Source organism: Oncorhynchus mykiss, chromosome 13 (assembly GCF_013265735.2).
Source record: "Oncorhynchus mykiss isolate Arlee chromosome 13, USDA_OmykA_1.1, whole genome shotgun sequence".
In the NCBI taxonomy this organism is placed as follows: Eukaryota; Metazoa; Chordata; class Actinopteri; order Salmoniformes; family Salmonidae; genus Oncorhynchus; species Oncorhynchus mykiss.
Genome location: NC_048577.1, coordinates 42,827,610 through 42,855,579, shown reverse-complemented (window position 1 = coordinate 42,855,579; position 27,970 = coordinate 42,827,610). Strand labels below are relative to the sequence as shown.

General features: G+C 42.9%; 1 protein-coding gene across 1 annotated transcript; it reads left to right on the top strand.

Moving 5' to 3' along the window:
- The first annotated feature begins 371 nt into the window (after positions 1-371).
- On the top strand, positions 372-22,026 carry LOC110486437 (inward rectifier potassium channel 4-like). Its single transcript, XM_021558041.2, has 2 exons — positions 372-676; positions 17,368-22,026. Exon 2 carries the CDS (start codon positions 17,513-17,515, stop codon positions 18,941-18,943), a length of 1,431 nt encoding a protein of 476 aa, XP_021413716.1. The 5' UTR covers positions 372-676; positions 17,368-17,512; the 3' UTR covers positions 18,944-22,026.
- Positions 22,027-27,970: the final 5,944 nt, after the last annotated feature.

Here is a 27,970-nt window from a genome sequence, read left to right as displayed (position 1 = left end):
CTGAGAGCCACTGTGTGTGGGTAAAGATTTCAAGGAACGGAAATGATGGTTTATTCTATACAGAGTTCATTACGCAAAATTCAGTCCAAGTGACTTGGTAGTGTATTAACAAGGTTATAACAACTTTGATACCCATTCTTACAACTACTTCATGTTCATCTCACCACAATTATTCCAATGAGACATAGATTTGAGATGCAGTCAACCAGTAAAATGAGAAGGGGGCGCATCATTTAACGCCTACACATATACATAGACGTGAGGGAGACATAATCAAACTGACAAGCACCCCCTCGAACCCACACACTTTGCACAGAGTAAATTGGCACAGCATTTGGAGACCAGTGCACGAGTCTGTGGAGGAGAGCGAGCACTGACCGGATTACAGGAGACGGTTAGAAGGCAGCAGAGGACAACAAAGGATTCAAAAACAAAAGGGGAAAAAAACTATAAAGATATGCAAAAATGTGTGATTAATGTTAAAGGAATAAGAGAGTGGAAACAGAACAGGATAGGACTATTGCCGAAAGGCAAGGCGTACAACAGAGACTCCTGGGGTTACACATCCTTCCTTCCAAAGAGTGCGTGGACTATTCAGAATTGAGGTTACAATTGGATCAGAAGTGGATCTAAACAACAAGCAAGCTGCACAACAGAATAACTTGTTGTCTTTAAGGTGAGTAAGCCTGGCCTAATTGATCAATTATCCTAAATCATAACCTAAAATGCGTAAAGGTCCCCAGTGTCCAATACACATTAGAATGTCAAGACGTTTGTGGTGGGAAACAGGACTCACAGACTTCAGCAAGTGAAAATGCATTACCATTCATTTTCACAGTCTTTAAAAATGTATTTTCAAAAAGACGATCCACAAATAAGGAAGGCTTGTTCTGAAACCAGTGAGAATCAAATGCCTCTTCTATTTCATGGTTCCTGGAACAGCTGTCCGGTCTCACCTGGGTATGCTACCATTGGTAAGATGCGTAACCTTGGTTTAACTGAGATTTTTTTTTAAACGGGTTAATAATGACCAAGGATACATTTAAACTGGTCAGAGCAACACTTGAATTTATAATAGTGAACTTGGTTATTTGGATATCTCCTACTAAGTATTTGACAATAATATCTGCTCAAGACATTTGCACGAGACACTTATACACTACCATTCCCCGTTAAAGTTTGTCCTTCCATCAATCTAGAGCTCAATGAGGCACTGCGTCACCCAGTCCATGATCATACACTGCAAGGAAACTGCTGTGTAGGGATATAGAGCAAACAGCTACTTTATTACACAGTTCAATCTTATTTCATCTCTAGGGCATCCAGGAATCAGTCATAGTCACCTGCTGTTATGACAGTAAGACCTGCTCCTCTCTAGGCTCATTTAGTCTGTGTTCGAGGTAATCGCAATGTTTTGTTCACAAACTGAGAGCGAATTAGCCCAGGGTTTACAGACCCATTCACAATAATGGATGACATCCCAAATGTCGAAGCTACAGTAAATGTGTACAGAGGAAAATGTCGATAAAGGATGGATCTGTCGAGTAGCCTACAGCACACCAGAGCAATAAACAGGAGACGGAGACAGGGAGGGATATATAAATAAACAGGAGACGGGGACAGAGAGGGATATATAAATAAACAGGAGACGGGGACAGGGACAGGGATATATAAATAAACAGGAGACGGGGACAGAGAGGGATATATAAATAAACAGGAGACGGGGACAGAGAGGGATATATAAATAAACAGGAGACGGGGACAGAGAGGGATATATAAATAAACAGGAGACGGGGACAGGGACAGGGATATATAAATAAACAGGAGACGGGGACAGGGACAGGGATATATAAATAAACAGGAGACGGGGACAGAGAGGGATATATAAATAAACAGGAGACGGGGACAGAGAGGGATATATAAATAAACAGGAGACGGAGACAGAGAGGGATATATAAATAAACAGGAGACGGGGACAGGGACAGGGATATATAAATAAACAGGAGACGGGGACAGGGACAGGGATATATAAATAAACAGGAGACGGGGACAGAGAGGGATATATAAATAAACAGGAGACGGGGACAGAGAGGGATATATAAATAAACAGGAGACGGGGACAGAGAGGGATATATAAATAAACAGGAGACGGGGACAGAGAGGGATATATAAATAAACAGGAGACGGGGACAGGGACAGGGATATATAAATAAACAGGAGACGGGGACAGAGAGGGATATATAAATAAACAGGAGACGGGGACAGAGAGGGATATATAAATAAACAGGAGACGGGGACAGGGACAGGGATATATAAATAAACAGGAGACGGGGACAGAGAGGGATATATAAATAAACAGGAGACGGGGACAGAGAGGGATATATAAATAAACAGGAGACGGGGACAGAGAGGGATATATAAATAAACAGGAGACGGGGACAGGGACAGGGATATATAAATAAACAGGAGACGGGGACAGGGACAGGGATATATAAATAAACAGGAGACGGGGACAGGGACAGGGATATATAAATAAACAGGAGACGGGGACAGAGAGGGATATATAAATAAACAGGAGACGGGGACAGAGAGGGATATATAAATAAACAGGAGACAGGGACAGGGATATATAAATAAACAGGAGACGGGGACAGAGAGGGATATATAAATAAACAGGAGACGGGGACAGAGAGGGATATATAAATAAACAGGAGAAGGGGACAGAGAGGGATATATAAATAAACAGGAGACGGGGACAGAGAGGGATATATAAATAAACAGGAGACGGGGACAGGGACATATAAATAAACAGGAGACGGGGACAGAGAGGGATATATAAATAAACAGGAGACGGGGACAGAGAGGGATATATAAATAAACAGGAGACGGGGACAGAGAGGGATATATAAATAAACAGGAGACGGGGACAGAGAGGGATATATAAATAAACAGGAGACGGGGACAGAGAGGGATATATAAATAAACAGGAGACGGGGACAGGGACATATAAATAAACAGGAGACGGGGACAGGGAGGGATATATAAATAAACAGGAGACGGGGACAGAGAGGGATATATAAATAAACAGGAGACGGGGACAGGGACATATAAATAAACAGGAGACGGGGACAGAGAGGGATATATAAATAAACAGGAGACGGGGACAGAGAGGGATATATAAATAAACAGGAGACGGGGACAGAGAGGGATATATATATAAACAGGAGACGGGGACAGGGACAGGGATATATAAATAAACAGGAGACGGGGACAGGGACAGGGATATATAAATAAACAGGAGACGGGGACAGAGAGGGATATATAAATAAACAGGAGACGGGGACAGAGAGGGATATATAAATAAACAGGAGACGGGGACAGAGAGGGATATATAAATAAACAGGAGACGGGGACAGAGAGGGATATATAAATAAACAGGAGACGGGGACAGAGAGGGATATATAAATAAACAGGAGACGGGGACAGGGACAGAGATATATAAATAAACAGGAGAAAGGGACAGAGAGGGATATATAAATAAACAGGAGACGGGGACAGAGAGGGATATATAAATAAACAGGAGACGGGGACAGAGAGGGATATATAAATAAACAGGAGACGGGGACAGAGAGGGATATATAAATAAACAGGAGACGGGGACAGAGAGGGATATATAAATAAACAGGAGACGGGGACAGAGAGGGATATATAAATAAACAGGAGACGGGGACAGAGAGGGATATATAAATAAACAGGAGACGGGGACAGAGAGGGATATATAAATAAACAGGAGACGGGGACAGAGAGGGATATATAAATAAACAGGAGACGGGGACAGAGAGGGATATATAAATAAACAGGAGACGGGGACAGAGAGGGATATATAAATAAACAGGAGACGGGGACAGAGAGGGATATATAAATAAACAGGAGACGGGGACAGAGAGGGATATATAAATAAACAGGAGACGGGGACAGGGACAGGGATATATAAATAAACAGGAGAAAGGGACAGAGAGGGATATATAAATAAACAGGAGACGGGGACAGAGAGGGATATATAAATAAACAGGAGACGGGGACAGAGAGGGATATATAAATAAACAGGAGACGGGGACAGAGAGGGATATATAAATAAACAGGAGACGGGGACAGAGAGGGATATATAAATAAACAGGAGACGGGGACAGAGAGGGATATATAAATAAACAGGAGACGGGGACAGAGAGGGATATATAAATAAACAGGAGACGGGGACAGAGAGGGATATATAAATAAACAGGAGACGGGGACAGAGAGGGATATATAAATAAACAGGAGACGGGGACAGAGAGGGATATATAAATAAACAGGAGACGGGGACAGGGATATATAAATAAACAGGAGACGGGGACAGAGAGGGATATATAAATAAACAGGAGACGGGGACAGAGAGGGATATATAAATAAACAGGAGACAGGGACAGAGAGGGATATATAAAAAAACAGGAGACGGGGACAGAGAGGGAAATATAAATAAACAGGAGACGGGGACAGAGAGGGATATATAAATAAACAGGAGACGGGGACAGAGAGGGATATATAAATAAACAGGAGACGGGGACAGAGAGGGATATATAAATAAACAGGAGACGGGGACAGGGACAGGGATATATAAATAAACAGGAGACGGGGACAGAGAGGGATATATAAATAAACAGGAGACGGGGACAGAGAGGGATATATAAATAAACAGGAGACGGGGACAGGGACAGGGATATATAAATAAACAGGAGACGGGGACAGGGACAGGGATATATAAATAAACAGGAGACGGGGACAGAGAGGGATATATAAATAAACAGGAGACGGGGACAGAGAGGGATATATAAATAAACAGGAGACGGGGACAGGGACAGGGATATATAAATAAACAGGAGACGGGGACAGGGACAGGGATATATAAATAAACAGGAGACGGGGACAGAGAGGGATATATAAATAAACAGGAGACGGAGACAGAGAGGGATATATAAATAAACAGGAGACGGGGACAGGGACAGGGATATATAAATAAACAGGAGACGGGGACAGGGACAGGGATATATAAATAAACAGGAGACGGGGACAGAGAGGGATATATAAATAAACAGGAGACGGGGACAGAGAGGGATATATAAATAAACAGGAGACGGGGACAGAGAGGGATATATAAATAAACAGGAGACTGGGACAGAGAGGGATATATAAATAAACAGGAGACGGGGACAGGGACAGGGATATATAAATAAACAGGAGACGGGGACAGAGAGGGATATATGAATAAACAGGAGACGGGGACAGAGAGGGATATATAAATAAACAGGAGACGGGGACAGGGACAGGGATATATAAATAAACAGGAGACGGGGACAGAGAGGGATATATAAATAAACAGGAGACGGGGACAGAGAGGGATATATAAATAAACAGGAGACAGGGACAGAGAGGGATATATAAAAAAACAGGAGACGGGGACAGAGAGGGATATATAAATAAACAGGAGACAGGGACAGAGAGGGATATATAAAAAAACAGGAGACGGGGACAGAGAGGGATATATAAATAAACAGGAGACGGGGACAGAGAGGGATATATAAATAAACAGGAGACGGGGACAGAGAGGGATATATAAATAAACAGGAGACGGGGACAGAGAGGGATATATAAATAAACAGGAGACGGGGACAGAGAGGGATATATAAATAAACAGGACACGGGGACAGAGAGGGATATATAAATAAACAGGAGACGGGGACAGAGAGGGATATATAAATAAACAGGAGACGGGGACAGGGACAGGGATATATAAATAAACAGGAGACGGGGACAGAGAGGGATATATGAATAAACAGGAGACGGGGACAGAGAGGGATATATAAATAAACAGGAGACGGGGACAGGGACAGGGATATATAAATAAACAGGAGACGGGGACAGGGACAGGGATATATAAATAAACAGGAGACGGGGACAGAGAGGGATATATAAATAAACAGGAGACGGGGACAGAGAGGGATATATAAATAAACAGGAGACGGGGACAGGGACAGGGATATATAAATAAACAGGAGACGGGGACAGGGACAGGGATATATAAATAAACAGGAGACGGGGACAGAGAGGGATATATAAATAAACAGGAGACAGGGACAGAGAGGGATATATAAATAAACAGGAGACGGAGACAGGGAGGGATATATAAATAAACAGGAGACGGGGACAGAGAGGGATATATAAATAAACAGGAGACGGGGACAGAGAGGGATATATAAATAAACAGGAGACGGGGACAGGGACAGGGATATATAAATAAACAGGAGACGGGGACAGAGAGGGATATATAAATAAACAGGAGACAGGGACAGAGAGGGATATATAAATAAACAGGAGACGGAGACAGGGAGGGATATATAAATAAACAGGAGACGGGGACAGAGAGGGATATATAAATAAACAGGAGACGGGGACAGAGAGGGATATATAAATAAACAGGAGACGGGGACAGGGACAGGGATATATAAATAAACAGGAGACGGGGACAGGGACAGGGATATATAAATAAACAGGAGAAAGGGACAGAGAGGGATATATAAATAAACAGGAGACGGGGACAGAGAGGGATATATAAATAAACAGGAGACGGGGACAGAGAGGGATATATAAATAAACAGGAGACGGAGACAGGGAGGGATATATAAATAAACAGGAGACGGGGACAGAGAGGGATATATAAATAAACAGGAGACGGGGACAGAGAGGGATATATAAATAAACAGGAGACGGGGACAGAGAGGGATATATAAATAAACAGGAGACGGGGACAGAGAGGGATATATAAATAAACAGGAGACGGGAACAGAGAGGGATATATAAATAAACAGGAGACGGAGACAGAGAGGGATATATAAATAAACAGGAGACAGGGACAGAGAGGGATATATAAATAAACAGGAGACGGGGACAGAGAGGGATATATAAATAAACAGGAGACGGAGACAGGGAGGGATATATAAATAAACAGGAGACGGGGACAGAGAGGGATATATAAATAAACAGGAGACGGGGACAGAGAGGGATATATAAATAAACAGGAGACGGGGACAGAGAGGGATATATAAATAAACAGGAGACGGGGACAGAGAGGGATATATAAATAAACAGGAGACGGGGACAGGGACAGGGCTATATAAATAAACAGGAGACGGGGACAGAGAGGGATATATAAATAAACAGGAGACGGGGACAGAGAGGGATATATAAATAAACACAGGGAGCAGAAGTTCAGGAAAGTTAGAGGAAAGTTGATGTTGTAATGAAACGGATAATCCTACAGTTAACTTTGTGTGGCCAGGCGATCCTTACTGGTAAAACCCGCTTGTGATTCTGCATCTGTGTTCTAAAAACTGGGATTTAGCAAACGATGAAACAAGTTATTATCTTTTTCCAAAACAACGTTTCTAAAACAACATTTATACAGGTTAAAATAATAGTACAATAGAAGTAGTAATAAAATGAACCAAGCAGAGAATTCATCCCATTTAGCTGCAAAAAGAATGACTTTGATCTACTTTGCCCTTCATTATGTAACACTTTCCTTGTTTAAACACACAGCCCTCATTTGAAGCCATGCATGCAATGGTTGAGCTGACTGGGGTTAATCAATCACTACTTAGTAGGGGGCTGTTGCTGACTGACCCTAATTAGGGTACTCTACCCTAGCTGTAAACAGACAGAGAAGGTTCCAGATCGTTCAACATGATTGACACGCAGGGAGACAGGAATTGATCTGTTACAAATGAAGGGTGATGGGAATTCCTAGGCTGTCAGATGTCATTTGGTCATGTTTCTTTGACACAGTGGCTCATGGAAGAAAAAAAATGTTTTCATTTGTTCCACTTGTTGAGCTGTTAAAATGATATCAGTAAACCTTCTTAGTGAAATCTCTGAGCCCAGAGTGGATTGATCAACTGAATTTCTGGCTTGTTCGTGGAACTGACAAGATTAAAATAGTTTGTTATGATCTTAATCTAATTTGACCAGACAAAGTTTTGCATCTGAATGGATTCAGGAAATGTACCAAAGCCAGAGAAAATAAAGGTCAACATAAACAAACTCATTCCCTCTGTACCTGCCAACATTAAGTACTGCTGTAACAGACTTTTATTAGCCACTTCATGTTTTATAATTCAGTTATACATCCCAAACCCTGCGTCTGGTATTAGAATAGCATGTTTTATAATTCAGTTATACATCCCAAACCCTGTGTCTGGTATTAGAATAGCATGTTTTATAATTCAGTTATACATCCCAAACCCTGCGTCTGGTATTAGAATAGCATGTTTTATAATTCAGTTATACATCCCAAACTCTGGTATTAGAATAGCATGTTTTATTTTCACTTAGGATGGGGTATGGGCTTTAACTGTAGCGTTTGAGAAAACAAGGAACTTGTGGTTGGGTCCACCTTTATTCTTCTCTTGTTTTAGTAGTTTCCTTGTAGGCCTACATCCCATTGGTTTCTCATCAACAAATACAACAACAAAAAATCATAATGACAACAAGAAACACATCGCAACCGAACCCTACCCATTTTGAACAGCCATCGATAGGCTCATACGCATACTGTTCCCTTTTATACATCTCAGAGAGGACTGCTTGGGCCCAGCTTGTGTCTTCCTATGTGTTTGAGATATGTCTTGATGTGCAGTAAGGATCCATATGCCAAATGGTATGTAATCCTGCTCCAGTGATTAACCTGGGACAAGTATGACGTGGTTTAGGAGATGTCCTGTTGGCGTCGTCATCCTTCCACAACACTGTCCGCCACCAGCACCGTCTCCCTCCTTTTCTTCTCTCTCTGTAAGGGATTAGTGGGAAATCTGAACCAGGTCACTCTACTTAGATCTGCCTTTCATATCACTTCTTTGAGACTAGAGATTAGGAGACTATTCATCTGCAATTTAAGAGATTATGGGTTAAGAATGGCCTTGCCAGACAAGTACACATAAAGATACAGCGAGGGAAGCATCCCCTCCCCAGCCAACACACACACACACACACACACACACACACACACACACACACACACACACACACCTCCTGCTCAAGTGGGATTAAGTATCTGTCAGTGTTGTGTAGCAAAGATTCTTATTCAGGCGTTCTCTTCCCACAGTTCAGTCTTTCTATGCACTCATCATCTCCCTACACTGTGATGATGAGTGACTGTTAGATGTAATTCTGTTAAACCTCTGTGAATCAGTTTAAGATGTGTTCTGTTTACTCTTGAGTCTTCCCCTCTCCGTGACTCATCCTGAAGAGCTCTTACTAGCCCCCTCCACCATGTCTCTAGTGGTTTTACCGATACGCTCCATCCCCCTCGCTTCACCACACAGTCACCCTCCAACCAAAAAGTGATCAGCGTCATGATTACTCCGGCATTGACATATTTGATCTTCAGTGTAATCATGTCCTCAGTTGATGTTGTCCTCCTGAACCAGAAGTACCAGTGGGAGAAGTGTGAAAAACATTGATAACGATCCTAACGATGTCACCGTATTGTAAATTCCATCAAAGAGAGAGAAAAAAATATACAGTGGGGCAAAAAAGTATTCAGTCAGCCACCAATTGTGCAAGTTCTCCCACTTAAAAAGATGAGAGAGGCCTGTAATTTTCATCATAGGTACACTTCAACTATGACAGACAAAATGAGGAAAGAAAATCCAGAAAAGCACATTGTAGGATTTTTTATGAATTTATTTGCAAATTATGGTGGAAAATAAGTATTTGGTCAATAACAAAAGTTTATCTCAATACTTTGTTATATACCCTTTGTTGGCAATGACAGAGGTCAAACGTTTTCTGTAAGTCTTCACAAGGTTTTCACACACTGTTGCTGGTATTTTGGCCCATTCCTCCATGCAGATCATCTCTAGAGCTGTGATGTTTGGGGCTGTTGCTGGGCAACACGGACTTTTAACTCCCTCCAAAGATTTTCTATGGGGTTGAGATCTGAAGACTGGCTAGGCCACTCCAGGACCTTGAAATGCTTCTTACGAAGCCACTCCTTCGTTGCCCGGGCGGTGTGTTTGGGATCATTGTCATGCTGAAAGACCCAGCCACGTTTCATCTTCAATGCCCTTGCTGATGGAAGGAGGTTTCACTCAAAATCTCACGATACATGGCCCCATTCATTCTTTCCTTTACACGGATCAGTCGTCCTGGTCCCTTTGCAGAAAAACAGCCCCAAATGATGTTTCCACCCCCATGCTTCACAGTAGGTATGGTGTTCTTTGGATGCAACTCAGCATTCTTTGTCCTCCAAACACAATGAGTTGAGTTTTTACCAAAAAGTTATATTTTGGTTTCATCTGATCATATGTGTCACGTTCTGACCTTTATTTCCTTTGTTTTGTCGTTATTTAGTATGGTCAGGGCGTGAGTTGGGGTGGGCAGTCTATGTTTGTTTTTCTATGATTTTGGGATTTCTATGTTTCGGCCTAGTATGGTTCTCAATCAGAGGCAGGTGTCATTAGTTGTCTCTGATTGAGAATCATACTTAGGTAGCCTGGGTTTCACTGTTTGTTTGTGGTTGGGTGTCTATGTTAGTTGCTTGTGTCAGCACAGTTCTCATTATAGCTTCACGGTCGTTATTCGTTTATTGATTTGTATAGTTTGTATTCAGTGTTTTCTTTAATTAAAAAATCATCATGAACACATACCACGCTGCATTTTGGTCCGCTCCTTACGACAATCGTGACCATACGACATTCTCCCAATCTTCTTCTGGATCATCCAAATGCTCTCTAGCAAACTTCAGACGGGCCTGGACATGTACTGGCTTAAGCAGGGGGACACGTCTGGCACTGCAGGATTTGAGTCCCTGGCGCCGTAGTGTGTTACTGATGGTAGGCTTTGTTACTTTGGTCCCAGCTCTCTGCAGGTCATTCACTAGGTCCCCCCGTGTGGTTCTGAGATCTTGCGTGGAGCCCCAGATCGAGGGAGATTATCATTGGTCTTGTATGTCTTCCATTTCCTAATAATTGCTCCCACAGTTGATTTCTTCAAACCAAGCTGCTTACCTATTGCAGGTTCAGTCTTCCCAGCCTAGTGCAGGTCTACAATTTTGTTTCTGGTGTCCTTTGACAGCTCTTTGGTCTTGGCCATAGTGGAGTTTGGAGTGTGACTGTTTGAGGTTGTGGACAGGTGTCTTTTATACTGATAACAAGTTCAAACAGGTGCCATTAATACAGGTAACGAGTGGAGGACAGAGGAGCCTCTTAAAGAATAAGTTACAGGTCTGAGAGCCAGAAATCTTGCTTGTTTTGTAGGTGACCAAATACTTATTTTCCACCATAATTTGAAAATAAATTCATAAAAAATCCTACAATGTGATTTTCAGGATTTTTTTTCTCATTTTGTCTGTCATAGTTTAAGTGTACCTATGATGAAAATTACAGGCCTCTCATGTTAAGTGGGAGAACTTGCACAATTGGTGGCTGACTAAACACTTATTTTGCCCCACTGTATATGTATGTCAATGTTCTTGCAGACAATTAATTCCATTGGCAACCATGTTTGGCTTTGTGGACTCTCACACCTGCGGTTGATCTGTCAGGAAAACTGGCCCTGTCGTGTAACGGTCCCAAATGATGAAGCTTCACAATGACACAACCTTTGTATGTTTTCACAAAATGAAGCTACAACTACTACCTCGATCTTGGATTTCTAAGTGTTTTGTATCGTAGGTAAAATCATGCAAGGATTATGAGAGGGATTTATTTTACATAGATACAGTGCCTTGCGAAAGTATTCGGCCCCCTTGAACTTTGCGACCTTTTGCCACATTTCAGGCTTCAAACATAAAGATATAAAACTGTATTTTTTTGTGAAGAATCAACAACAAGTGGGACACAATCATGAAGTGGAATGACATTTATTGGATATTTCAAACTTTTTTAACAAATCAAAAACTGAAAAATTGGGCGTGCAAAATTATTCAGCCCCTTTACTTTCAGTGCAGCAAACTCTCTCCAGAAGTTCAGTGAGGATCTCTGAATGATCCAATGTCGACCTAAATGACTAATGATGATAAATACAATCCACCTGTGTGTAATCAAGTCTCCGTATAAATGCACCTGCACTGTGATAGTCTCAGAGGTCCATTAAAAGCGCAGAGAGCATCATGAAGAACAAGGAACACACCAGGCAGGTCCGAGATACTGTTGTGAAGAAGTTTAAAGCCGGATTTGGATACAAAAATATTTCCCAAGCTTTAAACATCCCAAGGAGCACTGTGCAAGCGATAATATTGAAATGGAAGGAGTTTCAGACCACTGCAAATCTACCAAGACCTGGCCGTCCCTCTAAACTTTCAGCTCATACAAGGAGAAGACTGATCAGAGATGCAGCCAAGAGGCCCATGATCACTCTGGATGAACTGCAGAGATCTACAGCTGAGGTGGGAGACTCTGTCCATAGGACAACAATCAGTCGTATATTGCACAAATCTGGCCTTTATGGAAGAGTGGCAAGAAGAAAGCCATTTCTTAAAGATATCCATAAAAAGTGTCGGTTAAAGTTTGCCACAAGCCACCTGGGAGACACACCAAACATGTGGAAGAAGGTGCTCTGGTCAGATGAAACCAAAATTGAACTTTTTGGCAACAATGCAAAACGTTATGTTTGGCGTAAAAGCAACACAGCTGAACACACCATCCCCACTGTCAAACATGGTGGTGGCAGCATCATGGTTTGGGCCTGCTTTTCTTCAGCAGGGACAGGGAAGATGGTTAAAATTGATGGGAAGATGGATGGAGCCAAATACAGGACCATTCTGGAAGAAAACCTGATGGAGTCTGCAAAAGACCTGAGACTGGGACGGAGATTTGTCTTCCAACAAGACAATGATCCAAAACATAAAGCAAAATCTACAATGGAATGGTTCAAAAATAAACATATCCAGGTGTTAGAATGGCCAAGTCAAAGTCCAGACCTGAATCCAATCGAGAATCTGTGGAAAGAACTGAAAACTGCTGTTCACAAATGCTCTCCATCCAACCTCACTGAGCTCGAGTTGTTTTGCAAGGAGGAATGGGAAAAAATGTCAGTCTCTCGATGTGCAAAACTGATAGAGACATACCTCAAGCGACTTACAGCTGTAATCGCAGCAAAAGGTGGCACCACAAAGTATTAACTTAAGGGGGCTGAATAATTTTGCACGCCCAATTTTTCTGTTTTTGATTTGTTAAAAAAGTTTGAAATATCCAATAAATGTCATTCCACTTCATGATTGTGTCCCACTTGTTGATTCTTCACAAAAAAATACAGTTTTATATCTTCATGTTTGAAGCCTGAAATGTGGCAAAAGGTCGCAAAGTTCAAGGGGGCCGAATACTTTCGCAAGGCACTGTATGTAATGACAGAAACAACCCTGAGTGGTTTTCTAATATTACGTGACGTTAGGAAATTTGGAGATCATTGTGGAACCACGTTGTTTCGTTGAAGTCTTTATTTAGCGCCAAAATGAAGTAATGGCAGGTGTATTTTCAGTTGTGACATTGGCCTCTATAAAGAGACAAATTACACAATCAACCACAGCGGTGTTTTACCTCAGGACTGAACTCTTACTTGAAGATATACAGTACCAGTCAAAGGTTTGGACACACCTATTCATTCAAGGGTTTTTCTTCATTTGTACAATTTTCTACATTGTAGAATAATAGTGAAGACATCAAACTATGAAATAACACATATGGAATCATATAGTAAGCAAAAAAGTGTTAAACAAATCAAAATATATTTTATATTTGAGATTCTTCAAAGTAGCCACGCTTTGCCTTGGTGTCCCGATTGTTCTAAGGAGTGGACCAAGATGCAGTGTGGTATGTTTCCATCCTTTTATTTGGAAGAGAAACTTAAAGAGCAAAAACAATAAAGCGAACAAACGAAACATGAAGCTCAAAATAGTGCTCGCAGGCAACTATACCTAGACAAGATCCCACAAAACACAATGGGGAAATGGCTGCCTAAATATGTTGTGTTGTGACAAGGTAGGTACACAGAAGATAGCCCTATTTGGTAAAAGACCAAGTTCATATTATGGCAAGAACAGCTCAAATAACCAAAGAGAAAGTACAGTCAATCATTACTTTAAGACATGAAGGTCAGCCAATGCAGAATATTTCAAGAACTTTGGAAGTTTCTTTAAGTGCAGTCACAAAAACCATCAGGCATTATGATGAAACTGGCTCTCATGAGGACTGCTAAAACAGGAAAGGAAGACCCATAGTTACCTTTGCTGCAGAGGATATGTTCATTAGAGTTACCAACCTCAGAAATTGCAACCCGAATATATGCTTCACAGAGTTCAAGTAACAGTGTCACGCCCTGACCGTAGAGATATTCTTATTCTCTATGTTTGGTTGGTCAGGGAGAACTCTATGTTCTTTGTTTCTATGTTTTGGCCGGGTATGGTTCTCAATCAGGGACAGCTGTCTATCGTTGTCTCTGATGGGGAATCATACTTAGGCAGCCTTTTTCCTTTTGTATTTGTGGGTAGTTGTCTTTGTTAGTGCCATTATAGCCTAAGTAAGCTTTGTGTTCTTTGTTTTGTTGGCGACATTTATCAATAAAAGAAATGTATGCTCACCATGCTGCACCTTGGTCCGGTCATTTCCACGACGACAGCGATCGTGACAAACAGACACATCTCAACATCAACTGTTCAGAGGAGACTGTGTGAATCAGGCCTTCATGGTTGAATTGCTGCAAAGAAACCACTACTAAAGGACACCAATAATAATAAAATACTTGCTTGGGCCAAGAAACACGAGTAATGGACATTAGACAGGTGAAAATCTGTTCTTTGGTCTGATTTGTCCAAATTTGAGATGATTGGTTCTAACCGCTGTGTCTTTGTGAGACGCAGAGTAGGTGAACGGATTATCTCTGCATGTATGGTTCCCAACGTGAAGCATGGAGGAGGAGGTGTGGTGGTGCTTTGCTGGTGACACTGTCAGTGATTTATTTAGAATTCAAGGCACACTTAACCAGCATGGCTACCACAGCATTCTGCAGCGATATGCCATCCCATCTGGTTTGCGCTTAGTGGGACTATCATTTGTTTTTCAACAGGACATTGACCCAAAACACCTCCAGGCTGTGTAAGGGCTATTTGACCAAGAAGGAGAGTGATGGAGTGCTGCATCAGACCTGGCCTCCATAATCACTCGACCTCAACCCAATTGAGATGGTTTGGGATGAGTTGGAACGCAGACTGAAGGAAATGGTGGCTACTTTGAAGAATCTAAAATCTAAAATATATTTTGGGTCAACACTTTTTTGGTTGGTTCCTACATGATTCCATATGTGTTATTTCATAGTTTCGATGTCTTCTCTATTATTCTACAAAATAGTAAAAATAACGAAAACCCCTTGAATGAGTAGGTGTGTCCAAACTTTTGACTGGTACTGTATGTTTGTAACCCAAAAACCAGGTCACATCAAATCATTGTTCTCTCAATAAAATATGCTCACACTAAATCAGTTATGAATGTTGAGGGATAGTTATCCAAATCTGTGCAAAATGATATGGTGATGCACAGGTACAGATGTAGGATCTTAATTTTATCATTATTGTTTTGGCTGAGAATTTTCCTGAGAAGCAGGAAATGTAGATGAGCTTTGTGATTTCATACATTCACTGAAAACCTGCAGTTATATTAACAGTACTACACTTTGCATGTAGTTTCATTTTAATAGCCTAACCACCAATCAAGTAACATTATGGACTAAATGTTTGAATCATTTTGCTGTGACTATATAGGTCAAATTAAGATCCTACACCTGTACTGTGTAGGAATCTTGGCAAAATGTAAAATCTTTCTCCCTGTAGTGGTCTTCACCGGTGGACGCCGTCCATGCACACATTGACAGTTGCCATGCCAATACCAAATCTTTCGCAGTAGACTACTTGCCAGGGCGGAGTCCAGCCTCCCACCTCACTTATAGACCTACTGACCACCTGATGATCACTGGTGCCAATGGGAACAGCACGGGCCAACAGGTGAGGACACCATGAATGGAAGCTGTCATACCCAGCGGTGTAAAGTACTTAAGTAAAAATTAAAGTACTACTTAAGTAATTTTTGGGATATTACTATTTATATTTTTACTTATATTTTTACTTTTACTTCACTATATCCCTAATGAAAATAATGTACATTTTCGATGACACGCAAAAGTACTTGTAACATTTTGAATACTTAGCAGGACAGGAATTCAGACACTTTTCAAGAGAACATCCTACTGCCTCTGATCTGGCGGACTCACTAAACACACATGCTTGGTTTGTAAATGATGTCTAAGTGTTGGAGTGTGCCCCTGGCTGGCCGTAAATAAATAAAAACAAGAAAATGGTGCCGCCTGGTTTGCTTAATATAAGGAATTTGAAATGATTTATACTTTTAATTTTGATACTTAAGTATATTTTAGCAACTACATTTACTTTTGATACTTAAATATATTTCTGGGGGACTTTCACTTTTACTTGAGTCATTTTCTATTAAGGTATCTTGACTTTTACTCAAGTATGACAATTGGGTACTTTTTTCATCACTGGTCATACCTTATGTCTCCAAAGCCGACAATGCTTCTCCTTATTTGTGTTATCACAGGGAAATGGACAACCTTAGCTCGCCAATGTACATTCAAATGAATGGAACCAAAATAGTGGAGCCATTAAAAATTCAATAAGTATATGGTTGAATATAGTTTCCTGATCAATGGAGCACTATAAATTGGTCAATATAATGTCTGTATGTCCCAGTCAACATAGGCTGTCAAGAGACTTGGCTCATGTATAATCCCTAAACCCGTGATGACCGCAATCCCTCTCACATAGCTAAACACAACTCACCTTCCCAGGTTATCCTCTCCAAAGGAGAGAGACAGGTCGGTCTGATCAATATGAGGAGGTGACCGGAGGTGGGTCAAATGGTCTTGAGGAAAGTGAGAAAGCATCATTTCATGCTACCTTTGCATTCAAGAAGGATACCCTTATATATACATTTCTCATTCACAGCATATCCTTCCTAAGCGCGGTCTTTAATGCATGAGAGAATGTGAGTCATACATTATGTCTCTGTGCAGAGTTGGCAAGCTATGCATAGTCACTGTGTCTTGTAGGCCACACTGGTAAGAATAGATGGCCCAATGAGATTACGGACATGTATTATAACCTCAACTCTTCCTGTTCTACACCCTCTCTCAAACCACTCTCACATCTCTTGCATCACTCTGGTCAATTTCCTTATTTATCCATACTTTCCCCTTTTGTTAACCCTACAGGTACAGCTTCGCAGCAACAGATGAGGAGGGCCTGAAAATCTCCACACTTGGGCTCCACAACGGCCACAGCTCGCCAAATAGCCGGTTCCACTCCCCTAGTGGCACATCCGGAGGAGATAGGATATCAGGAGCCACAGGTCGTAGGATGAACAATTACAACGGAAAGATCTCTACTACAGGATCGAGCCAACTAAGAAGTCGCTTCGTCAAGAAAAATGGGCATTGCAACGTGGTGTTCTCTAACATGGAGGAGAAATCACAACGTTACCTGGCCGACATCTTTACCACCTGCGTGGACATCCGCTGGAGATACTTACTACTCCTCTTCTGCTCAACCTTCCTGTCCTCCTGGATGTTTTTTGGAATAATCTTCTATTCAGTTTCCAGAGCCCATGGGGATTTTGATGAGCACCCTGGAATGAGTTCCTCTTCGGGGTTGGAAGGGAATGGGCTTGGGGTTGGTGAAGTTGAAGGGGTGCAGAAAAAGTGGCAGCCATGCCTCCTTCATGTGGAGGGCTTCGTCGGAGCCTTCCTATTCTCCGTTGAGACTCAGACCACCATTGGTTATGGGTGGCGCTGTGTCACTGAGGAGTGCCCTGTGGCAGTGATCACAGTGGTGGTCCAGTCCATAGTGGGATGCATCATTGACTCCTTCATGCTTGGCACAATCATGGTCAAAATGGCACGCCCTAAGAAGAGGAACCAGACCCTGCTGTTCTCAAAAACCGCTGTGATTTCCCTGCGCGATGGCAAGCTGTGCCTCATGTGGCGGGTGGGTAACCTGCGCAGGAGCCACATCGTGGAGGCCCATGTGCGGGCACAGCTCATTCGACCCTACGTCACGGCAGAGGGAGAGTTTATCCCTCTAGAGCAGAGGGATCTCAACGTAGGCTACGACGAAGGCATTGACCGTCTCTTCCTGGTTTCTCCTCTGGTTATCGTCCATGAGATCGACGAGGACAGCCCCCTGTACACTGTGAGCCGGGCTGATCTGGAGTCTGATGACTTTGAGATCGTAGTGATCTTGGAGGGCATGGTGGAGGCCACCGCCATGACCACCCAGGCCCGCAGCTCCTATCTGGCCAAGGAGATCCTATGGGGGCATAGGTTTGAGCCTGTGATCTTTGAGGACCGAACCAAGTATCAGGTGGACTATGCTCGCTTCCACAAGACCTACGAGGTGCCCTCCACACCCCACTGCAGCGCCAAGGAGCTCAGTGAGACGGCCAGCCGGCCTGCCTCATCCGCCTCCTCCCACTCACTATTCCCAACCAGCCCCAGAATCACCCAGCACCTCGTAACCCCCCACTCCCCCAGCGCCTTCTGCTATGAGAATGAGGTAGCACTGAGCTGTGGAGAGGACGAGGATGAACTGGATAGGCAAAAGGGAAAAGACAGGGAGGAGGAAAGGAGGAATTCAGTTTCTGTAGACTTTCATAATTTGTTTCAGGACACAGCCACAATGACATCCGGCAGCAGCATGCTGTGTGTTTTGGACAATCAGATGGATTTTGACATCCTACAGACGACCATTACTCGTGATCCACTGACATATAAAAGTGAGTCAGGAATCTGAGGCAAAGGGATGGCACCCTCAGACCCTTCCCAAAACCCTCCATTCACATATACCGATCTGTAGGTCTTGAAGAGAGGTCTTCCTTTTTGTATTTTGCACGTTTTGCTCTGGATTTAGTACTAGATCTACACCCCTTTCGCCTTGCCAGCATTATTTTGTACTTTAACCTGAGCCCATGTTTTTGTTTGTGGAGAGAACCAAATGGGAGGCTGAGGTAGTGGTTCTACTCTGCACACCTCACCCATACTTGTACCTCAGTTGGGCTGTGGGACAGTCACCTAGAGAGATAATTACACATGAGATTGTATGAACGTGTGACTTTTTTAACGAGGTAATAGGAAAGGAACACCAAGAGATGGACAGTTCCAGCAGAGAGCTGAGGATGAGACAAATAACGACTTGTTGAGACGTGTGCAATGAAGGATAAACAGACATTTGACCAAAGGAGCACTTCTGCTACAGAAACTGTCTCAGGAGGAAATGTGCAGGGAAGATACACAGAATATTTGAGTAACATTCAAGTAGGTAGGTATGATGTTTATCTACACAGTCTTATTGTGTAGTTTGTTTCATTTGGACATGATACGTGATATTTTGATGCGTAATCAACCTCCAGTGTTCTGTAAAGATAAAATGACTGGTGATATGACATGTGATATGAATCATACTTGGGTTCTAATACTATATCAACAGGATAGTTTGCTGCTTTCTACTACTTGCACTATTGTTCTTCAGTCAAGTTTTCCTCTGAGCCTCTTTTCTCCCTAATTTACTCATTTACACACGTTGTTTTCATAGTGTCTTTAGCATAGATCAATGAATCATTTATCGGTTGTTACTGTGCGTAATAACAACAACACAATGACCAACGCAGTCATTAAATAATCATAGCTAAGGGTCTTAATGTCTAAAATCCAGTTCTTCATTTGCTGGAGAAAAGAACTAGGTGTCTTCATTCTCCAGAATCAGGTCGTTTTTTCTCACATTTTTTTATTAAAGGCCTGTTTTGGTGTTGCAAAAGGAGCAGGAATGTGACATAATGGAAAGTCCCTCTCTTCAGTGTATATCAGTAGAGAACTTATCATGAGTTACTTATCTGATCTCTCATGTCACCTTAAAGACTTTTCCCGATAGACACCTTTAGGGGAATCATCTGAAAGCTGTCGTCTTTAGAACGTGAGATCTCATAAAGGTTGATTCTAGAGAGACTGAATAGAGAGAAACATCTTTGTGTATTCCAAAGTGTCTATATTTAATCTCTTTCCCACTCAGTCAAATATAAACAACACTGTCTTGTTTGTTGGCATATGGTTTGTGTATGAAATGACTCAAATACTTTTTCTGACCCTTCTCATGCACCGTAGCTCCTATTGTGTGTAGTTGTCTGAATGATGCACATGTCCCTTGTCTGTCTCCTGCACTACACTGCACCTGTTTTTCTCTTATCTTTTTCCAACAACATCTGGTTCTTGAGTAACTTTTGCCATTTTTACATCTGCAAAATTGTTTCTGAAGATTATATAAACTTGAATGTGTGTGTGTGTGTGCCTGTGCGTGCGTGTGTGTGTGAGAGAGAGAGAGAGAGAGAGAGAGAGAGAGAGAGAGAGAGAGAGCACTGGGCATTCAGTATGGCAGTAGGCTTTTCAAGTCAAAACTTGCACTTTTTCAAATAACCAGACCTTTGTGGCAGTTGAGCCACACGGGAAACGTTGTCACCACAATGCAACTGCTACTTTATATTTTTTACAATGAACGTACTGTGTTTGAGGGGTTGTGTGCACATGTCGACATGCTAGCAGCAGCATGGAGTAAATGCTGAGCGATGACAGTGAGGAATCTTTATTATGCTACTATATCTGGTTTACAACGTGTGTTTGTAAAACAACTGTGTCATATTATTTCCTGAAATAATTGTGTTGATTTATCTCTGCCGCTCAATCTCCCGGCTTGCACGTCTCTATTAACATGCCGTGCGTGGCGAAACAGAACAGACAAATTCCCTGACCAACACAAGCTTGAACAGCGAGTAAATCATAGAATGCACTTTACTCCTTGTGTGTACCTTCTGATGTTGAAAATAAATATGTATAATGTATGTTCTTTGACTGTCTCTGTACATGTAGAATATGAACAATATTTGTGCACTGACTAACAAACAGTTGAAGTGAGGAGAGAATCAAGGGATGGAAGGATGGAGTTGTTGGTCCCATGCTGCGCCACTAGGTGACTCTGAACACGATTCCATCAGCGAGGTCTCCAGCAGGGAATACTGAGGCAAGCGTTCCCTCTAGTGGTGGATTTGTTCCAGTGTGTTCACCCCCCAGCTTCCTGGGTCAACTATCAGACTGAGGCAGTTATGTCTGATCACTAAGCGACTAACGGGACTCTTCAAAACAAGAACATCCAAACGAAAATGGAAAAGCATCAAATCGTAAAATACAGAGTGTATCAAGGGGATCTGAGGCCATTACTGATTACAAGGATTCTCTGGAGCAGGAAATCAAGGAGAGGACAGAGTCGTCTCTGGTAGTCATGGCCTGATGGTACGGTGGGAAATGAAGTCCAGAAACAGTTGCAGCCTCAACACAAGACAGAAGAAAAACTGACTCAATCGTCCAAAAGAAAAATGTGGTTTCTGCACCAGAGTCTGGCAATAAGGTCACAGAGAGCTGATACGGAACCTTCAGATATACACTCAGGTAGGACCCACCTGGTCTTGGTAGAACAGAGATAGAATCTGAATAGGGGACACAGAGAGCTGATACGGAACCTTCAGAGATACACTCAGGTAGGACCCACCTGGTCTTGGGAGAACAGAGATAGAATCTGAATAGGGCTCACAGAGAGCTGATACGGAACCTTCAGATATACACTCAGGTAGGACCCACCTGGTCTTGGGAGAACAGAGATAGAATCTGAATAGGGGACACAGAGAGCTGTTACGGAACCTTCAGAGATACGCTCAGGTAGGACCCACCTGGTCTTGGGAGAACAGAGATAGAATCTGAATAGGGGACACATAGAGCTGATACGGAACCTTCAGATATACGCTCAGGTAGGACCCACCTGGTCTTGGGAGAACAGAGATAGAATCTGAATAGGGGACACAGAGAGCTGTTACGGAACCTTCAGAGATACGCTCAGGTAGGACCCATCTGGTCTTGGGAGAACAGAGATAGAATCTGAATAGGGGACACAGAGAGCTGATACGGAACCTTCAGATACACTCAGGTACTACCCATCTGGTCTTGGGAGAACAGAGATAGAATCTGAATAGGGGACACATAGAGCTGTTACGGAAACTTCAGAGATACGCTCAGGTACTACCCACCTGGTCTTGGGAGAACAGAGATAGAATCTGAATAGGGGACACATAGAGCTGATACGGAACCTTCAGATATACACTCAGGTAGGACCCACCTGGTCTTGGGAGAACAGAGATAGAATCTGAATAGGGGACACATAGAGCTGATACGGAACCTTCAGATATACACTCAGGTACTACCCATCTGGTCTTGGGAGAACAGAGATAGAATCTGAATAGGGGACACATAGAGCTGTTACGGAACTTTCAGAGATACGCTCAGGTAGGACCCACCTGGTCTTGGGAGAACAGAGATAGAATCTGAATAGGGGACACAGAGAGCTGTTACGGAACCTTCAGAGTTACGCTCAGGTAGGACCCACCTGGTCTTGGGAGAACAGAGATAGAATCTGAATAGGGGACACATAGAGCTGATACAGAACCTTCAGAGATACTCTCAGGTAGGACCCACCTGGTCTTGGGAGAACAGAGAGGGAATCTGAATAGGGGTCACAGAGGCCAAATAGTGGTGCAGACAAACCCAGGCACATTGCCAGGTTATTTGAACCCTGAGTCACTGAACACACAGCATGTCTGTTATGACCTCCAAGTTATACATGTCTTAGCCAGAGCAGGTGTGCAGAGGTACTTAATATAATTATAATAATACATGACATTTAGCTTTTAGACACTTTTATTTAGACACTTTTATCCTAAGTGACTTAAAATCATGTGTGCATACATTTTCTGTGTGTACAACTACATTTTACTTCCATTGTCCAAAGTCCCTGTCCCTGTCGTTGTATCAGCATACATCTTTGAGTGTTACTCTGTCTTAATGAGATCATTCCTCTCTCCTGATTTTAATTAAGTTAAAATGACCCTCCTCTTCAGGCTAATGAGGCACTTCCCCTTTCAGCGTTTCCTTCATTAGTCCCCCCATCCCCTGCTCTATCTCTTCTCTATCTTCTCTATCCTCTTCTCTATCTCTTCTCTATCCCCTGCTCTATCTCTTCTCTATCTCTTCTCTATCCCCTGCTCTATCTCTTCTCTATCCCTTGCTCTATCTCTTCTATATCCCCTGCTCTATCCTCTTCTCTATCCCCTGCTCTATCCTCTTCTCTATCTTCTCTATCCTCTTCTCTATCTTATCTATCTTCTCTATCCCCTGCTCTATCCTCTTCTCTATCCCCTGCTCTATCTTCTTCTCTATGGTCTCTATCTTCTCTATCCCCTGCTCTATCCTCTTCTCTATCCTCTTCTCTATCCTCTTCTCTATCCTCTTCTCTATACCCTGCGCTATCCTCTTCTCTATACTCTTCTCTATACCCTGCTCTATCCTCTTCTATTTCCCCTGCTCTATATTCTTCTCTATCCCCTGCTCTATCCTCTTCTCTATCCTCTTCTCTATACCCTGCTCTATCCTCTTCTCTGTCCTCTTCTCTATCCCCTGCTCTATCTTCTTCTCTATCTTCTCTATCTTCTCTATCCCCTGCTCTTCCTCTTCTCTATTCTCTTCTCTATCCTCTTCTCTATCCTCTTCTCTATCTTCTCTATCCCCTGCTCTATCCTCTTCTCTATCCTCTTCTCTATCCTCTTCTCTATACTCTTCTCTATACCCTGCTCTATCCTCTTCTCTATCCCCTGCTCTATATTCTTCTCTATTCTCTTCTCTATCCTCTTCTCTATCCCCTGCTCTATCCTCTTCTATTTCCCCTGCTCTATATTCTTCTCTATCCCCTGCTCTATCCTCTTCTCTATCCTCTTCTCTATACCCTGCTCTATCCTCTTCTCTATCCTCTTCTCTATCCCCTGCTCTATCCTCTTCTCTATCTTCTCTATCCCCTGCTCTTCCTCTTCTCTATTCTCTTCTCTATCCTCTTCTCTATCCCCTGCTCTATCCTCTTCTCTATCTTCTCTATCCTCTTCTCTATCTTCTTCTCTATCTTCTCTATCCCCTGCTCTATCCTCTTCTCTATCCTCTTCTCTATCCTCTTCTCTATCCTCTTCTCTATACCCTGCTCTATCCTCTTCTCTATCCTCTTCTCTATACCCTGCACTATCCTCTTCTCTATCCTCTTCTCTATCCCCTGCTCTATCCTCTTCTATTTCCCCTGCTCTATCATCTTCTCTATCCCCTGCTCTATCATCTTCTCTATCCCCTGCTCTATCCTCTTCTATTTCCCCTGCTCTATCCCCTGCTCTATCATCTTCTCTATCCCCTGCTCTATCCTCTTCTATTTCCCCTGCTCTATCCTCGTCTCTATCCCCTGCTCTATATTCTTCTCTATTCTCTTCTCTATCCTCTTCTCTATCCCCTGCTCTATCCTCTTCTATTTCCCCTGCTCTATATTCTTCTCCATCCCCTGCTCTATCCTCTTCCCTATCCCCTGCTCTATATTCTCTATTCTCTTCTCTATCCTCTTCTATTTCCCCTGCTCTATCCTCTTCTCTATCCCCTGCTCTATCCTCTTCTATTTCCCCTGCTCTATCATCTTTTCTATCCCCTGCTCTATCATCTTCTCTATCCCCTGCTCTATCCTCTTCTATTTCCCCTACTCTATCATCTTCTCTATCCCCTGCTCTATCATCTTCTCTATCCCCTGCTCTATCCTCTTCTATTTCCCCTGCTCTATCATCTTCTCTATCCCCTGCGCTATCCTCTTCTCTATCCCCTGCTCTATCCTCTTCTCTATCCCCTGCTCAATTCTCTTCTATTTCCCCTGCTCTATCCCCTGCTCTATCATCTTCTCTATCCCCTGCTCTATCCTCTTCTATTTCCCCTGCTCTATCATCTTCTCTATCCCCTGCTCTATCCTCTTCTCTATCCTCTTCTCTATCCCCTGCTCTATCCTCTTCTCTATCCTCTTCTCTATCCCCTACTCTATCCTCTTTTATTTCCCCTGCTCTATCATCTTCTCTATCCTCTTCTCTATCTCCTGCTCTATCCTCTTCTATTTCCCCTGCTCTATCATCTTCTCTATCCCCTGCTCTATCATCTTCTCTATCCCCTGCTCTATCCTCTTCTATTTCCCCTACTCTATCATCTTCTATTTCCCCTGCTCTATCATCTTCTCTATCCCCTGCGCTATCCTCTTCTCTATCCCCTGCTCTATCCTCTTCTCTATAATTCTCTTCTATTTCCCCTGCTCTATCCCCTGCTCTATCATCTTCTCTATCCCCTGCTCTATCCTCTTCTATTTCCCCTGCTCTATCATCTTCTCTATCCCCTGCTCTATCCTCTTCTCTATCCTCTTCTCTATCCCCTGCTCTATCCTCTTCTCTATCCTCTTCTCTATCCCCTACTCTATCCTCTTCTATTTCCCCTGCTCTATCATCTTCTCTATCCTCTTCTCTATCTCCTGCTCTATCCTCTTCTATTTCCCCTGCTCTATCATCTTCTCTATACCCTGCTCTATCCTCTTCTCTATCCCCTGCTCTATCCTCTTCTATTTCCCCTGCTCTATCCTATTCTCTATCCCCTGCTCTATACTCTTCTCTATCCCTGCTCTATCCTCTTCTCTATCTTCTTCTCTATCCTCTTCTCTCTATCCCCTGCTCTATCCTCTTCTATTTCCCCTGCTCTATCCTCTTCTCTATCCCCTGCTCTATCCTCTTCTCTATCCCCTGCTCTATCCTCTTCTATTTCCCCTGCTCTATCATCTTCTCTATCCCCTGCTCTATCCTCTTCTCTATCCCCTGCTCTATCCTCTTCTCTATCCCCTGCTCTATCATCTTCTCTATCCCCTGCTCTATCTTCTTCTATTTCCCCTGCTCTATCCTCTTCTCTATCCCCTGCTCTATCCACTTCTCTATCCCCTGCTCTATCCTCTTCTATTTCCCCTGCTCTATCCTCTTCTCTATCCCCTGCTCTATCCTCTTCTCTATCCCCTGCTCTATCCTCTTCTATATCCCCTGCTCTATCCTCTTCTCTATCCTCTTCTTTGTCCTCTTCTCTATCCTCTTCTCTATCCTCTTCTCTATCCCCTTCTCTAGCCTCTTCTCTATCCTCTTCTCTATCCTCTTCTCTCTATCCCCTGCTCTATCTTCTTCTCTATCCCCTGCTCTATCATATTCTCTATCCCCTGCTCTATCCTCTTCTCTATCCCCTACTCTATCATCTTCTATTTCCCCTGCTCTATCCTCTTCTCTACCCCTGCTCTATCCTCTTCTCTGTCCCCTGCTCTATCCTTTTCTCTACCCCAGCTCTATCATCTTCTCTATCCTCTTCTCTATGCCCTGCTCTATCCTCTTCTCTATACTCTTCTCTCTATCCTCTTCTCTATTCTATTCTCTATCCCCTGCTCTATCCTCTTCTCTATCCCCTGCTCTATCCTCTTCTCTATCCCCTGCTCTATCCTCTTCTATTTCCCCTGCTCTATCCTCTTCTCTATCCCCTTCTCTATCCCCTGCTCTATCCTCTTCTATTTCCCCTGCTCTATCCTCTTCTCTATCCCCTGCTCTATCCCCTTCTCTATCCCCTGCTCTATCCTCTTCTCTATCCCCTGCTCTATCCTCTTCTATTTCCCCTGCTCTATCCTCTTCTCTATCCCCTGCTCTATCCTCTTCTCTATCCCCTGCTCTATCCTCTTCTATTTCCCCTGCTCTATCCTCTTCTCTATACCCTGCTCTATCATCTTCTATATCCCCTGCTCTATCCTCTTCTCTATCCTCTTCTTTGTCCTCTTCTCTATCCTCTTCTCTATCCTCTTCTCTATCCTCTTCTCTATCCACTTCTCTATCCTCTTCTCTATCCTCTTCTCTATCCTCTTCTCTCTATCCCCTGCTCTATCTTCTTCTCTATCCCCTGCTCTATCATATTCTCTATCCCCTGCTCTATCCTCTACTCTATCATCTTCTATTTCCCCTGCTCCATCCTCTTCTCTACCCCTGCTCTATCCTTTTCTCTACCCCAGCTCTATCATCTTCTCTATCCTCTTCTCTATGCCCTGCTCTATCCTCTTCTCTATACTCTTCTCTCTATCCTCTTCTCTATTCTATTCTCTATCCCCTGCTCTATCCTCTTCTCTATCCCCTGCTCTATCCCCTTCTCTATCCCCTGCTCTATCCTCTTCTATTTCCCCTGCTCTATCCTCTTCTCTATCCCCTGCTCTATCCCCTGCTCTATCCTCTTCTCTATCCCCTGCTCTATCCTCTTCTCTATCTTCTCTATCCCTTGCTCTATCCTCTGCTCTATCCCCTACTCTATCCTCTTCTCTATCCCCTGCTATATTCTCTTCTCTATCCCCTGCTCTGTCCTCTTCTCTATCCCCTGCTCTATTCTCTTCTCTATCCTCTTCTCTGTCCTTTTCTCTATCCCCTGCTCTATCCTCTTCTCCATCATCTTCTCTCTATCCTCTTCTCTATCTTCTTCTCTATCTTCTATTCTCTTCTCTATCCTCTTCTCTATCCTCTTCTCACTATTTTCTATTCTCTTCTCTATCCTTTTCTCTATCCCCTGCTCTATCCTCTTCTCCATCATCTTCTCTCTATCCTCTTCTCTATCTTCTTCTCTATCTTCTATTCTCTTCTCTATCCTCTTCTCTATCCTCTTCTCACTATTTTCTATTCTCTTCTCTATCCTCTTCTCTATCCCCTGCTCTATCCTTTCTCTATCTTCTCTATCATCTTCTCTATCCTCTGCTCTTCTCAGAATACACAGTCTATTTACAGTATCTATACAAATATGCACAATTTGGACCTCTTAACCGTTAGAGAAGTGG